Raw genomic sequence first — 14,721 nt, forward strand, 5'->3', positions numbered from 1 at the left:
CTGGAGGATTGTGTTTGGCTCGAAGCCCAAATTAATGAAAAGTGTGTTTGTAACCAGCTGAAGAGTTGCAGCACTTAACAAGTGAAGAGATGGAGGAGTTTGGGAGTGAGGAAGTGCTGCCTTCTCCCTCATTTAAACTCAGCCCCTCTCTGTCCTGTCCCCAGCATGGAGATGAACAGYACATAATTTTGATTGCACTTTTGTACCTCCGGACAAAATTCTCTCCTCATTGTAGACAAGCTCCCAGAGCAGATGCTGTAGTKCCAGGCTGTATCTGAGCAGTCAGCAGCTGGATTTCCTCAAGCTGGGTGAACAGTGGAGTAACTGTAGAGGTTTGAAGCCCTGCTCCCTCCAGAGCTAACCTGCACTTTTGTTCTTCCTTCCAGTGGCTCTGTAGTGTTGTTGCGCTCCAGTGCAGCATATTGAAACATTTATCTGCTAAGCAGATGACTTCGCTTTGGGACTCTGAACAAACAGAGAAGGCTGATATTAAGCCTGTTATTGTGGCAGACGGCTCACTCGCCAACCCTTACCAGGCAGCTGACAAGGCACCCACACCTTCCCTCTATTCCATGTCATCCTGCACCTCAGGGATTACCACCCAGAATTCCTTGAGCTCCTCGCAATCCCAGCAGACTTTGTCACAGGAAGATGTTAACTGCAGCTCTTGTATAGATAAATCCAAGAAGGTGTCTTCTTGCGGGACTTCGAATGGGCCAACAGCCTCTGACATTAAAGTGAACGGGCCTCATTTCTATGGTGTTTCATCCGAATCCTCAGCACAGTTGACTGACTCCCAGAGGCTCATGGGGTCTGGGAACACAATACCTGTTTTGTCTCATCGGCAAACGTGGCCTCGGCCTCTCACACCCCCAGCGAGTTGTGGACTTCTGAATCACACCATTGGAACCATTGTCAAAACAGAGAACGTAGCAGGACCCGTTTCTTGTGCACAAAGGGGTTCTGCACCGGTCACGAGTTTGCCTACGTCCATATCGAGCTCCTGTGCCAGCCTGGAGACCACCAGCACTTTGCAAAGGAAGAATGTGCAGACGCAGATCGGGCCACCACTCACGGCTGAGCTGCGGGCCGGGGGCTCCCCGCTCAGTGCCACCCGGGCTCTCACCCCTCCCCAGGCTGCAGGAGATGGGATCTCTGCTGTTGGGTCCACAAACAGATTCTGTTCACCAGCACCACCTTCAGGTACGTGCTGAACCGCTGACCTTGGCCCTGGGGCTGAGAAAAGCTCAGRTTAAACCTCGCTCAGAACCTCAAGGCTGTAGTAGTGTGGCCTCAATTAATGGAGAATTGGGCTTTCTGTGGAGAGCCAGCAGAAGTTTTTCAGGTCTCCTCTGTCTTAGGCCCCTTTATGGGAGCCATGGGATGTATTTTTGCTGGCTGCCTATACTTGAGAGAGGAACTCTATCCTGACAAGCAGGATAGTAGGTCAGTTGAATTCTGGAAAGCAACAGTAGTTTTATATCACTTGGCTGCTGCCTCGCTGTTTCAACAACTGCTGCTTTAAAACCCCAGCGCTGCTGTAAAATCACTGGTTTGTTTCAAATGGCCATTTGGATTGCAAGGTAATCAGTCCTTCTCAGAAGAGCAGCTCYCTGGGACCTAATCCAGAGGAACTGTCCAGGCAGTGGTTGGTTGTGTCCCCTACTGCAGGTGTTSTTGGAGCCTTCAGCTGTACGGCCTTGATGGTGGAGAAATGTGGGTTTGGGGAGTTGTAGTCTGCTCGGGATCTGTTGGTTTGATATAGGGTTGTTACGGACTTGGATATGCCGGGGATCCTGAGTTGTACCCAAAGAACTTGCTAAATAATAGCAAGGTATATAATAAATATCCATTTTTCWGTGTAGAAACATTAAGTTAAAGATGTTGATACCTGCTGAAGTCAGAGTAACTGCCCACTTTACTCAAGTTTTGCTAGAATAAACTTTCACATRTGGCATTCTCTTCCTTTTCCCTCTCCCCACACCAGCTCAATCCTCAAACTAGCATACCCTTTGTGCAGCTGAGTGTCAGCAGTGACTGAAAAGCATGTGACAGAGCTGTGTGTCACTTCTCATGCAGTTCCAACCTGCTCAGTGTCAGTTTTGCATGGAGTGGCTCAGGTCCGTCTGGTGGTTGCAAAGCAACAGGGCAACATCTTTTCATAATCCTTTCTCAAATTCCTCAGTGAGTAACTTTTAAGCTTTGCCGCGCCTTTGGAAGCAGTCCTCAGGGTACTTGGCCTCCTCCTGAATAAACTTGGTTACTCTTGAGGCTGCTGGTTTGACCATGCCCTGCTTAGAAATGCAAGGCTGGGAGAAATTCTGGTAGAGGAAGTGAGACCATATTATAGAAAACTTTTTGCTTGTGGTTTGAAGAGCGCTGCAAACCCTACATAATTTTGCAGTTACTTAAGATGTTAAATAATTGCCTCTGGTGCAAAGCTTGTGTTCTACAAAATCATTACTTGCTGCAGTGTCTCTTGGGGAAGTGTAAACATTTAAATTTTCCATCTAACACGATGGATAGATATATTCATAACAAAAATTATGGTGCACAAATTTTGTTGTCGAGTACAAAAATGCAAATTGCTCATGACGTTTTTTTGCCATTAATTTCAGTAGTTACAAGCAAACCAACTCARGAAGATCTGGTATTGACAACACATTACAGGGATTTTGTTTCCTGGCAGTTGCCACTGCCTCTTTCAGCTGCATAGCCACTGCCAAAGCAGGAGGATTTTATTTTGTAAATAATAAAATCTGCTTATGACTGTTACCATCCTTCTGGACAAGGATGTGCACCCCAGACTTTATAAGAGGGTAGAAATAAAAATTGGGCAGCTGTGCTTTATTATGCCTGTTCAGACCTAAACGATCCACTTGGCAAATGTCTGTTTGGTTTAGTAAATTCTTCAAGCTCCTGGGGAGTTGGTGCTCGTCTTTCCAGTGTCACCACAGGGAGCAGGAGATTAAATGTATAGGTTAAGAATTCCTSCAGCAGCTGGAGACAAGGCAGAAGCCACGTTTGGCTCTGTGTTGGAGGCACACAAGCCTTTCTGTGAGCAGGAGGAAGGAAGCTCCTGGCCTCTAGTTCAGGCCTTTTTCAAAGCATGACTATGAGCAAAATGAGTCATTTGGAGCAGCTTGGCAGCCAAGGGCAGCCCGAGGGCTGGGTGCATGTCTGGTGAACGTCACAGTGACATCTCTTCTCTCCACCATCTCTCTCTGTAGATGGTAAGGTCAGTCCCAGCACCTTATCCATAGGAAGCGCTTTAACTCTACCCTCATCACTCACTTCAAATTCTGCAGCTATGTTGGACTTCACCAGTTCCCTGAAAGCGTTTATGGACGGGGGTGAGTATTTAATCCATCACCAGTCTCTGCTAGCCCTTTGTGTTTGCTTCCCTAAAGCATTCCCTAAAGCATTCCATCTCTGCTTGAGGAAAAGTTCCAGAGATAAAGAAGGGTTGCAGTCAGGTGAGGGAGGGGCTGGGTGTGCATTACCTTAAATATGTCACATGCTTCCCTGCTCCCAGTGTTGCCAAGGCAGCAAGGCCAATGAAGTGTTTCTGCCTGAAGCTTTTCTGGGGAAGGATCACAACTGGGCTGCTTTCCAGGTGGAATTCACATGCAGAAACCTGCAGCCCTGCCATGTTGTGGTGCTAGCTGCAATCCAGAGCTGCTGCTGGCAGATGTAAAGTCCAGCAGTAATAGATCTTRTAGTAGAGCAGTCACCTGAGTGATRATGCTCCAGTGGGTCTGCTAATTTTATAATTTATTTCTGCTTCTGTCAGTCTCCTAGACTGGCCTGGTTTTTATTTCCTTTTGTTGTACTTGGCAAGAGATGCCAAACGTTAGCAAAGTGCCTTCAGGAGGAGGTTGCTGAGCACCAATTGTCAGTAGCACAGCCAGGCTGTTACCAGAGGTGACTCCTACATCTGAAATCTGAAGAGCAGCCTTTCTAGCATTGCCAGTGTGACCCTCTTTTCTTGGRTGATCCCCAAGTGCCCAGCCTGCCCTCTGCTATTGGGAAAGGCTGTTACAGCTCTTCCTCCTCTCCTTTACATTTTTACTATTGTTGGTGTGGAGAAAGCTCCTGGAAGAAGAGGTTGCCCAGCCTCCTTGCTGCAAGAAAGCAGACCTCTGTAGGGCTTTACAAATATAAACACTTCAGAGTTATCAGAAGATCTGCTTTAAAGCTCATTAATAATGAGTTGCCCTGTTTGGTTTAATTGACCCTGCTATGGGGAAATGACTCAATCATGAGCCTGCAGCAGCTTCAAAGGTGGTTAGAGGCCTCTGTGACACAGGGCTGGATTTTCTAACCGGGTTACAAAGCTTCAGAGGAAGGACCCAACATGCTGCCCAAAGAGGTGCAGTGGCTACCTCTGCTGACCTGTTGATTCTGAACCAAAACAGCAGATTTTTCTGCTTTTATCAACCCTAGTTCCCCCAAACTTCTGCTTGCTGCCTCGGTTGTAGTTCTCCAGCCATGGCTGGCACTCTCCTCACACTGCTCTCAAGACATAATGTGAAGTAACAGCTCACCTTTGTAAAAGTCTTGATATTGCAGAGTCAGTCAAGTCTTTGCCGTTGAAGCAAACAGCAGGTTTGAAAGTGGGACAATTAAATCCACTGCAGCTCAGATTGGACCCTTTCCCTGAATAACTTACTAATTGCTTTTTGTTTATTAACAGAGATTGAGATAAATATGCTGGATGAGCAGCTGATCAAGTTTCTGGCCTTGCAGAGAATACATCAGCTCTTTCCTCCCAAAGCTCAGTCTCTAGCGAGCAGTGTCAATTCCCATCAGCAATCTCCTGTGGAAAACCACATTGAAGGTAAGAGCAGCCCTAGAATGGGTGGGTTATGYTGAGCCACAGATTTTGGCACTCCCTTGTCTATTCCTTGAAGGAGATTTCCTTCGTTTTCTGGTATCTGATGCTGCCTTTCACTTTTCTTTCCTCTTATCCCCCTGCTCTGAATAGCCACTGACCAGAAACTTCTTCAGGTTCCTCTACTTAATTATTTATAAATTTCAGCAGTGGGAATACTTGCAGTAACTTCAGATTTTCTGCTGAAAATGTTTAGTGAAGTCGTGTTTTATTCATCTAAGAATTAGCAAGAGATAGGAAGGTTCATCTGAGGTGCTTGGTGGCTTTTTTGTATCCTTACCTTTGAGATGGGCAAGAGAAATCTCTGGATTCCTGCTCTCCCTTCCTGRAGGAGTTGCTTATGAGACAAGCACAAGAACAGGAGGAACTGGGGCACMGAATCTATGTGTGACATTGTCATTGCCTATTCAGAATGTCACTGTCAAGYTGAAACCACTAAATATGACTAATGCAAGTAACGGAAAACAACTTTTGTTTCTCTTAGAAATCTCCAGATTCCTGAGTTCAGCTTTGGCTTTGTTTTTACTGTCACCTAAAGCTGCAGGGTGAACATGGCTTCATGTTCTTCTGCATGATGACAGTCAGTTTAATCTGCTTTCAAGCCCTAACTGGACAGCCTTGCTGTGGAAGCAGTTCTCTGCTCCCCCTCTGCAAGGCCTGGGGGTAAATATCCCAGATAAGATCTTTAGAAGTCAGTCAGTAATCTTTTTCTGAAGCTCTGTGCTTGCCTGCTATAGCATCACAGCATTCCCTAAATGCTTTGTCAGTCTTGTTGTGATGGCTGCTGCAGGACACAGCAGCAGGCTGTGGTATGAGCTGCCTTCCTGGTCTGGAATTCTTCAGCAGTCTGCCTTTCTCAAGGCAGATTGGTGCTGTCTTTACCCATCACCCTTTTTGGGCAGGAATGATGCATCCARCTGGCTGCTTAGCATTGCTGATGAAATGTTAGATCCAAAGGCTTTAGTGAGTCCTGCAGAGCCAGGCAGCTGAAAGGACTCGTGCAGGGCAGCCAGGCAGAAGTGGAACCTRTGATGACACTTGGTGTGGCTGCTATTCTTGATGTAGGCTCCTCTGAAAACAGTTTCTCATAATCCTCATRTTCTGATCTTTGATTTCACCCTCTTGGTGTAATGCTGTCCTGCAGATGTGGTATCAGGAGAGCCTTAAACTCAGTTTATAAGGGGTTTTCCTTCAAAGGATGGTGCTGAAATCCTGGCTAGGCCTATGTGGCCCAGTGGAGTTCAATATCTGTTCYACAGGAGATTTTCTGTTCAGTTAATGGGGGCATGTGAGTGTGTGGTTTGAACTTGGAGCTGCTCTGGAGGCTCAGCCCTGACCAGCCATTGTCACGTGTACCACAGGGACTGACCTGAGGATAAAAGAGTTCACTCAGGAAATCATCCTGTCCTKGGAGCTGGGTTAGTCCCTGGCCAAGCCCCTTTCAGCCCAGGTGTTTTTCCTGCAGCTTCACTGGAAGTGAAATCATGGCTTTTAAATTGGTGAATTCACCAGCACCRATTCTTTTTAAGTGGCACTTTGAGAGCAAAGACTGATTTGATTTCCAAGAGTGTAAGGGATTAAGAAGGAAGCCAGTGGTAGGAAGCTTGTGTGTTCCTCAGCATGGTGGCTCCATTGTGCACACTCGGTGTTAATGCTCCCCCATTTGCATGGCTTGTGTGGGTTATCAGAGAAAGCAATTTTCTCTGACTGGCAAGAAGAGGTTTAAAGCACAAACATTCCTAGAGGGTTGGGAACTGGTGCTTAGGCCAAAGCTGACTCCATCCTCCTTAGGATCTGTGCTTTCTGAGCTGGGGACACTGGAGTCAAGCAGCTTTCCCAGCTGATAACATTGTTCAAGTGATTYCTTTTTATCTTGCAGCGCAAGAAAGAAAGGAAGTGCAAGCCCGGGCGGTGTTCTATCCTCTGATGGGCTTGGGGGGTGCAGTCAATATGTGCTATCGAACCCTCTACATTGGGACAGGTGAGTAGCTTTTTCCTGCCCTGACCTTTCAGAATCAGGGTGGTTCACCCTGACCCTCCCTGAAGTGTTTGCCAAGTGGGTGTCAAAGGAAACAAATTCATTGTGGCCACTTGTACTGGGAGTYTGCACTACCAAGAAGTGTGGAAATCCCCAATCTGCCTGAATCTGTGTGGGTGGCAGCTCTGTCACCTGGTGTCATGACTAGAACAGCTGTCCTGGAGTTTTAATGCCTGACTGATGGAGAGGAGAGTTACGGTTTGCTTGCAGGTTTTGTTTCTTGTTGCTCAGATTCTTCTGGTGCTCTGGGTAGACCCAGGAGCAGTGAAATGCTCTTCAACATCCGTGGAGCTGCTGGCTCCCTTCCCCCACTGAAACTTTGTTCATGGCTTATCGCAGCATTATTCATGCAGTCCTGGGAGCAGGACAAAAGCAGTTGCTCCCCTGTTGTTTTGCTAATTGAAGTTTAATTCTGTCTGTTGTTCTCTGCTGCCTGACAGTTTTGTTTTTTTTCCAATACGAACTGAGCCTGTTTTGTCCTCCCCCATGACAGGCGCTGATATGGATGTGTGCCTTACAAGCTATGGTCACTGTAACTATGTGTCTGGCAAACATGCCTGCATATTCTATGATGAGGTGAGTGCCTGAGTGATTTTTTTTTTTCATTATTATTATTATTTTCGTTTTTTTGGTGTGCATGGCAGTGGGAGCTGGAGATGCAGGCAGCAGGTTGTCTTTGTGTGGTGTTCCTTTTGTGGACTACAAAGTAAGAGCCGGCGCTGTGAATGGTTTTACTCCGGTGGAGGCTGTGTCAGTGTTTTCTGTCAAACCCTTTTCTGAAACACAGAGCTCTGCCAGCACGATTTCTCTGAGCTAACTGCCTGTGGGCAAGGACTGGCTACAAGTCAGCACTGTCACTGCTGGCGTCTAGGGAAAGAAAAGGACATAGACATGGTCTGATGCTTTTTGATCTGGATGTGTTGTTAATAAAGGCTAAACTTTACTTGTCAACACCAATCCTTGGCTGGAACAAACCAGGCAACTGCTCTGAGTCCCTTGTTTTCAGGTTGTGATGGGGGAGCAAAGCATTCATACCGTCTGCAGTACTCTATAAATTATTTATTTAGCTAAAACTTCAGTTAAGCTCACAGCATAAACAGAAACCTACAGTTCCTACTTAACTACAGCCCAGAGATTAGTTTGTTCTTGAAGTAAACAGACCAGCAGGCCTGCCAGTAACAGCACTGCTGGAGATGTCTCCTAGCATGGAAATAGTCTTTGAAGCAAGATCGAGTCTTTTATATCACCATTTGTCAACCAGCTCTGGAGCAGRACCCAGGATTAACCCACAGCCAGCTTTAGCCATTCCTCCAGTGCCCTGCAAGCTGCTGAACACAYTCAGTAATGGGATCCTGACCATAAATCTGTGTGGAAGCATCTCTTCACAGTGGTCAGTCATAAATCAGGCTCTAGGCAYTGACCTCTGACCCTCCAGCAGCTCTCCTCTGGCTGCGGTCACTCTGGAGAGGAAGAATTCCCCTTCCTGGAGCTCTCTCTGCAGGTTTTCCTTCTGCAGTGTAGCAAGTTATTTCAAAACGTCCTCCCCTGTGTGCAAGGAGTTTTTGTAACTTGATTAAACCCTGTAGTCCCTGAGGGACGAGGTCTTGAGCTCTCAGATGATTTCTGTGAGCTAACCTGAAATCTCCTCTGCTCTGCCAGCATCCTCCACAAAGCTCAGCTGAGCGTGACGCCGCTTGTGTAATGCTGCRTGTCACGGTAATGTCTGCTGGCATTTCAGCGTCTGCACAAGGCCTGTGAATCCCAGACTGCCTCTGTCCTGAGGCTGCTGCAGCACGTGGCATCCCTCTTGCCATCTTGTGCCTGCTTTCCAAAGCTCATCTCTTCCTGCTAGGCACAGGTCTCGAGCCAGGCTTGCATCAGGTGTGCCTGTAAAACGCTCACTTTTGTGAGCATCAACTTGAATATCCTGTTTCCAAAAGATGTGTTGGTCCAAATGCAGTAGGTAAAACTCACTTCCCTTTGGCCCTCGTTCTCTGCCAGGAAGCAGTTCCTCTGTGAAAGGCTGGTGGTTCTGTGAGCACAGGGATCAGGTTCATGGTCTCTGAAGCTGGAAAATATTTAACAGCTTATTTAACCATCACTGGCAGGGGTTGTGTTTCAGGGCACCAGAGGGGTGTAGGGGCAGAAGCCCTACTGACTCACAGAGAGTGGGGTTAGATTGGATATTAGGAAGAAATGCTTCGCTGTGAGGGTGGTGAGGCCCTGGCACAGATTGCCCAGAGAAGCTGTGGCTGCCCCATCCCTGGCAGTGTCCAAGGCCAGGCTGGGGCTTGGAGCAACCTGGGCTAGAGGAAGGTGTCCCTGCCYATGGCACAGGTCTGAAACAAGGTGGTCTTTAAGCTCCTTTCCAACCCAAACCCTTCTATGACTTAATGTCCTGATTGCCTCCTCTTCCCTTTCCTTTCAGAACACGAAGCATTACGAGCTGTTGAACTACAGTGAGCATGGGACGACCGTGGACAATGTTCTGTATTCGTGTGACTTCTCGGAGAAGATGACACCCACTCCTCCCAGCAGTATTGTTGCCAAAGTGCAGAGTGTGATAAGTGAGTATTGAGGCAGCACCAGCCCCATGTACCACCACAGGGAGTTAAGTGAGAGGGGGCAGGAGAGGATGGRAACCAATTCCTTGTCGGTGCCCTTTGTTCTGCACAGGCTGATACATCCCGTGCAAAAAGKGAAGCCTTTCCTCAGGCCTCATGTGGGGGTTACACAAGACCTTTCTCCATAGCCTGGGGAGRTCTGTGCTCTGACCTCAACCCCACTCCAGCCTCCACTGCTGGAGTTACCAAACTCAAGTCCCAGTGAGCAACTGGTTTGGAGCAGGCCCRAGGTATTTCCCCATGCACATCCTCYCTTCCCWGGCTGGGAGAAGATCTGGGCTGTGCTGCAGGCATTCTGTCCTTGCATGGCTCACTCCTGCACTCCACCTGATCAGCTTCCTCTTTTTGGGCTGCCAAAATAGATACATAAATAATGGCTCAACCTCTCCAGGGCTGTGAGGAGATCCCGTTTCCCTTTGATCGTCTGCTCACTGCAGACTGAAATCCCTCTTGGCTGGAGGATTTTACCCATGAGGCACCTCAGTAGTAACCCCTGCTGATGAAAACAAGCTGCTGCTGACCTGCCCAAACCTTACCACGTTTTTATTCTTTTCCAGAACGACATAAAAGCAGAAAACAGGAAGAGGAGGCGCATGAAGAAGCCGCTGTGATGAATTCACAGGCACAAGGGCAGCATCGGAAACCCTGTAACTGCAAAGCCAGCAGCTCCAGTTTGATCGGGGGCAGCGGGGCTGGCTGGGAGGGCACGGCCCTGCTCCACCACGGCAGTTACATCAAGCTGGGCTGCCTGCAGTTCGTTTTCAGCATCACCGAATTTGCGACCAAACAGCCCAAGGGGGACACTGCCTTAGTACAAGACATGGACTTGGAGGAGAAACTTTCTCTGAAACCCCACCAGGTGCCCGTGCTGCGGTCCAACTCAGTTCCCTAGGAATTTTTAGGAAGAGAGCTTTTTGGAGTAAGGAAAACGCCCTCAAGACTCTTTACAATGCAAAAATGTACAAACCGAGGTGGGATTTTTCTGTGTCGGCCCAGAGACTGTTCACACGCCGTTTGCATGAAGAACGTTTAACTTTTTTTAATTTTTCTTTTTTGCTCAAGTTTTAGGGGCATTTGCACATATATTTGTACTATACATTTCATTTTAAAAGGAAAACTGCAGTGAGAGCAGGACGTGTCAGAGCGAGGGGTGACCGCTGTCTGACTCGAGGACTCTCTCTGACAGATAGTTCCCATGCAGTTGTAAAATAATCAGAAACTTGTTCTATTTTGTGCCAGTGACAATAGTTTTATATTAAAAGAGAAATACAGTTTTCATACAGCAAATCTATACAATATCATTGTTTTATTTAATGTAAAGAAGCGCTCTTCTTCCCACAGTTATTTTTCCCATCCCTCCCTGCTATGGTTGCACTACAAGTAGCTACTGTGTATTACAGGCAGTGAGAAATGAGTTCTTTTCCTGGTGTCCATCCTATTTTTTATTTCAAATAAGGAAAAGTGTTGGATTCTGTGTAAATACATCAGTGATGGCATTTTTCAATGTTTTAAAGCTGTGTACAGTGCTACATGTGGTATGAYGTTCCTCAAATTGTCTATTGTAGCAGATCGTTTGTCGTAACCTGTCTGTCTCTTTTGTTTCTCTGCCACCTCCCCGCAGCAGAACAGCTAGTTCCACTGTACATAGTAATTGTAACGTTTTAGACTTTACAGAAACTTTCCTGTATTCTGTATATAAAAAAAAAATACTTCACATTCTGTTTTCTYGATTGTCTGTCTTCACTCGTGTCACCACAACCTGGAGCCTTCCCCAGAGTGTCTGACTGCAGAGGAGCCTGAGCTGGGRGACAAGGCTGGGRTGGGRTGGAGGGACCCTGATGTCCTGCCTGGGATGGGGAAGGATGCTGATAGGATGCTGGCAGGGAAGAGGGTGAGGACTGGAAGGTGATTGAATCATGGAATTGGTTCAGGKGGGAGGGACTCTTGAAGGTCATCACATCCAACCCCTGCAATGAGCCGGGACATCTTTAACTCGGTGTGGCCCAACCTCACCTCAAACGTTTTCAGGGGTGTGGCACATCCAGTTCTGGGCTCCTCAGGACAGGAGAGACATAGCCTGAAAGTGTCCTGGAAGACACCTGGAAGATCAGGGGACTGAAGTACCTCATTTAAGAGGGAAAGCTGAGGGAGCTGGGACTGTTTAGCCTGTAGAAAAGCAGACTAAGGCGATCTTATTCTCAAATACATGAACCTGAAGGGGGTGTTGGAGGATGAGACAGAGCCAGGCTCTTCTCAGGGATGCTGAACAATAGAATGAGGCAAAGGGCAGAAACAGGAGCAACGGAAGCTTGAGGTTATACCTGAACATGAGGAAGAACCTCTTTACCATGCAGGTGCCTAAGTACTGGAACAGGCTGCCCAAAAGGTGGTGGATTCCCTACCCCTGGAGATAATCAGCTACCCCGACACAGTTCTGAGTGTCCCAGAGGACTGGACTAGATGACCTCCGATGGTCCCTTCCCACCGGAACCACCCTGAGATTCCATGACCTCCCACCCCTCGGGGCAGGACCGGTTTCCCGGGGTATTGATGGGGGCGGGGGCAGCGCTGGCTCGCACTCACCCTCTCTCTGTCTCTGCTCCTCCCGGCGCCCCGAATCCACCTCCGCCGCCGCCCGGAGCCGTGCGGACCTTGCCCCGTCCGCCCGTGGGTCCCGGCGGGACGTGGGGAGGCGGGAGCGGGGCGGGGCGGCCGCGGCGGGGCGGGACCGGGCCGGGTCGGGGCCGCCCGGAACGGCGGCGGCAGCGGGATGGNGTCCCGGCGGGACGTGGGGAGGCGGGAGCGGGGCGGGGCGGCCGCGGCGGGGCGGGACCGGGCCGGATCGGGGCCGCCCGGAACGGCGGCGGCAGCGGGATGGGGTGGGCGCTGCTGGGCGTGGGGGTGCTGCTGGTGGTGTACACGCTGCTCCGGCACGGGCTGCGCAGCGCCCCGCGGCCCCACGCCCGCCCCGAGCTGCGCGGCCGCACCGCCATCGTCACCGGTGAGCGCCGGCAGCGACCGCCAGGGACCCGGCACCGGCCCCGGTGCGGCCTTTGCCCCCGCTCACCCCCGCGCTCCGCTCCGCAGGGGGAAGCAGCGGCATCGGCGCGGCCACGGCGCTGGAGCTCGCCCGGTGCGGAGCCCGCGTTATCCTGGCGACCCGCAGCGCCCGGCGGGGAGAGGCCGCCGCCAGCCGCATCCGCAGGGTGAGCGCCGGCACCCCGGGAACCCCCGGCATTCCCACCCGCGGGACAGCCCCGAGCACCCCTATGGCACCCCCAGGGCACCCCGGCACCCCCCGAGCAGCTCCAGGACAGTCCCAGGGTACCCCCGTGGCACAGACACGGGGCACAGCACCCAATGGGCAACTCCAGGAGACTCCCAGGGTACCCCCGATGTACCCCCTGGACATCACATGAGCACCCCCAGACACCTCCACGGGCACCCTGAGGACACTGCCATGGCATCCCCTAGCAGCCCAGCGATGTCCATGAGACACCCAACAGGACATCTCTGAGCATCACATGAGTAACCCCCAAAACACCCCCATGGGTACGTCCAGGAAACCTCCAGGAGACCCCCATGGCTCACCCCAGGAACAACCCCTCAGAGACCCCCATAGGACATTCCAGGCACCCTGAGATACTCCAAGGAGGGGCACACTGTGCCATGGGGGTAGCCACAGCTTCCCATGCTGAAAGGTGCCAGCACATTGCAGCCCTTGGGCCAGATCCAGTCCCCAGAACATCCCCCTGCCCCTGGCTGGCTCCAGCCCCAACCCAGAGCAGGGTGCACCCCCCTGGCCCTCCCCCGGCCCTGCCCCAGGCCCTGCTGTGTCCGCAGGAAACGGGGAATGATGAGGTGCGGTTCATGCATCTGGACCTGGCCAGCCTGCGCTCCGTGAGAGCTTTTGCCAGCACCTTCCTGCTCCAGGAGCCCCATCTGCACCTCCTCATCAACAATGCGGGTGAGTGCCGGGACCCCAAATCCCCTCTGCACCCACGGGGCACCACCAGGGGCTGCCATTGCCTCCTCACTCCGCAGGGGTGAGCGCCGGGGGCACGACAGAGGACGGCTTCAGCCTCCCCTTCCAGGTGAACCACCTGGGCCATTTCCTGCTGACCCAGCTGCTGCTGGAGCGGCTGCGGAGCTGTGCTCCCAGCCGGGTGGTCATCGTGGCCTCCAGCGCCCACTGCGCTGGCCGCCTGCACCCCGAGTCCCTGGGGCGGCCGCCCTCGGGGCTGTTCTCCACCTTCCAGGACTACTGTGACAGCAAATTGGCCAACGTGCTGCACGCCCGCGAGCTGGCCACGCGTGAGCAGGGCACGCAGGTCACTTGCTACGCCGTGCACCCAGGTAGGACCCAGCTCCCCGTTGGTGTCTGTCTGTGAATCTGTCCCTTCGTGTCCCTTTGTGTCCCTCTGTGTCCCTCTGAGGGGGGTGGCCCCGTGCTTTGCAGCCTTTGCACAGGGAATTCCTGCACGGGCAGCATCGACCCCTCGCACGATGCAGCCCTCTGCGCGTGTCCCTTTAGATGGTGTGTCCCTTCACAGAGGTGTCCCTGTGCACAGCGTGTCCCTTTTCATGTGTGTCCTTTTGCATGGCATCTCCCTTTGAATGTGTTCCCTTGTGTAAGTGGCCACCGTGGCCATCTCCATCCAGTGGGTCACACAGTGGGATGCCCCAAGTGGGACACTCCACGGGGGACACTCCACGGAGGACACTCCACATGTGCCAATCTCCCGCAGGGTTCGTCAACACTTCRCTGTTCCGGCACGCTCCGCTGTGGCTGAAGCCACTGCTGCTGCCGCTGGCCTGGCTCCTGTTCCTGGATGCGTCCGAGGGTGCCCAGGTGGTGCTGGACTGTGCCACGCAGGAAGGCCTCGAGCCCCTCAGTGGCCGCTACTTCACCGACTGTGGCCCGCAGCTGCCGTGGCCAGCGGGGCGCGATGACCGCCTGGCATGGGCGCTCTGGGAGGGCAGCGAGCGGCTGGTGGGGCCGGGGATGGCGTGGGGACACCAGGATGGACATCAGGAGGGACATCAAGGGGAACCCGCGGCACAATAAAGGTGATGGTGGTGACGAGGGAGCCCGGGGAGTCCTGTGTGGGTGTGGGATGGGGGTGAGCGAGGAGCGCCGGCCCTTGCACGCCCACCGTGCCCTG

The 14,721-nt window shown here is 51.5% G+C and overlaps 2 protein-coding genes across 2 annotated transcripts in view; both read left to right on the forward strand.

Annotated features, from left to right (window-relative positions):
• Positions 1-11,282, forward strand: part of PHF12 (PHD finger protein 12) — a 32,147-nt gene extending 20,865 nt beyond the window's left edge. The window contains exons 9-15 of the mRNA XM_057372009.1: positions 387-1,203; positions 3,231-3,353; positions 4,697-4,840; positions 6,774-6,875; positions 7,426-7,508; positions 9,361-9,499; positions 10,114-11,282. Coding sequence (XP_057227992.1) covers positions 387-1,203; positions 3,231-3,353; positions 4,697-4,840; positions 6,774-6,875; positions 7,426-7,508; positions 9,361-9,499; positions 10,114-10,448 — 1,743 coding nt within the window. The 3' untranslated portion in view covers positions 10,449-11,282. The remainder of the gene's footprint in view (positions 1-386; positions 1,204-3,230; positions 3,354-4,696; positions 4,841-6,773; positions 6,876-7,425; positions 7,509-9,360; positions 9,500-10,113) is intronic.
• A 1,100-nt stretch (positions 11,283-12,382) lies between these two features.
• Positions 12,383-14,640, forward strand: DHRS13 (dehydrogenase/reductase 13). Its single transcript, XM_057371907.1, has 5 exons — positions 12,383-12,557; positions 12,644-12,762; positions 13,400-13,523; positions 13,601-13,912; positions 14,305-14,640. Exons 1-5 carry the CDS (start codon positions 12,431-12,433, stop codon positions 14,622-14,624), a joined length of 1,002 nt encoding a protein of 333 aa, XP_057227890.1. The 5' UTR covers positions 12,383-12,430; the 3' UTR covers positions 14,625-14,640.
• The last annotated feature ends 81 nt before the right edge of the window (positions 14,641-14,721 follow it).

The sequence above is a fragment of the Malurus melanocephalus genome, unplaced genomic scaffold, assembly GCF_030028575.1.
Source record: "Malurus melanocephalus ecotype Western Australia unplaced genomic scaffold, MMel_1.1 scaffold_162, whole genome shotgun sequence".
NCBI lineage: Eukaryota > Metazoa > Chordata > Aves > Passeriformes > Maluridae > Malurus > Malurus melanocephalus.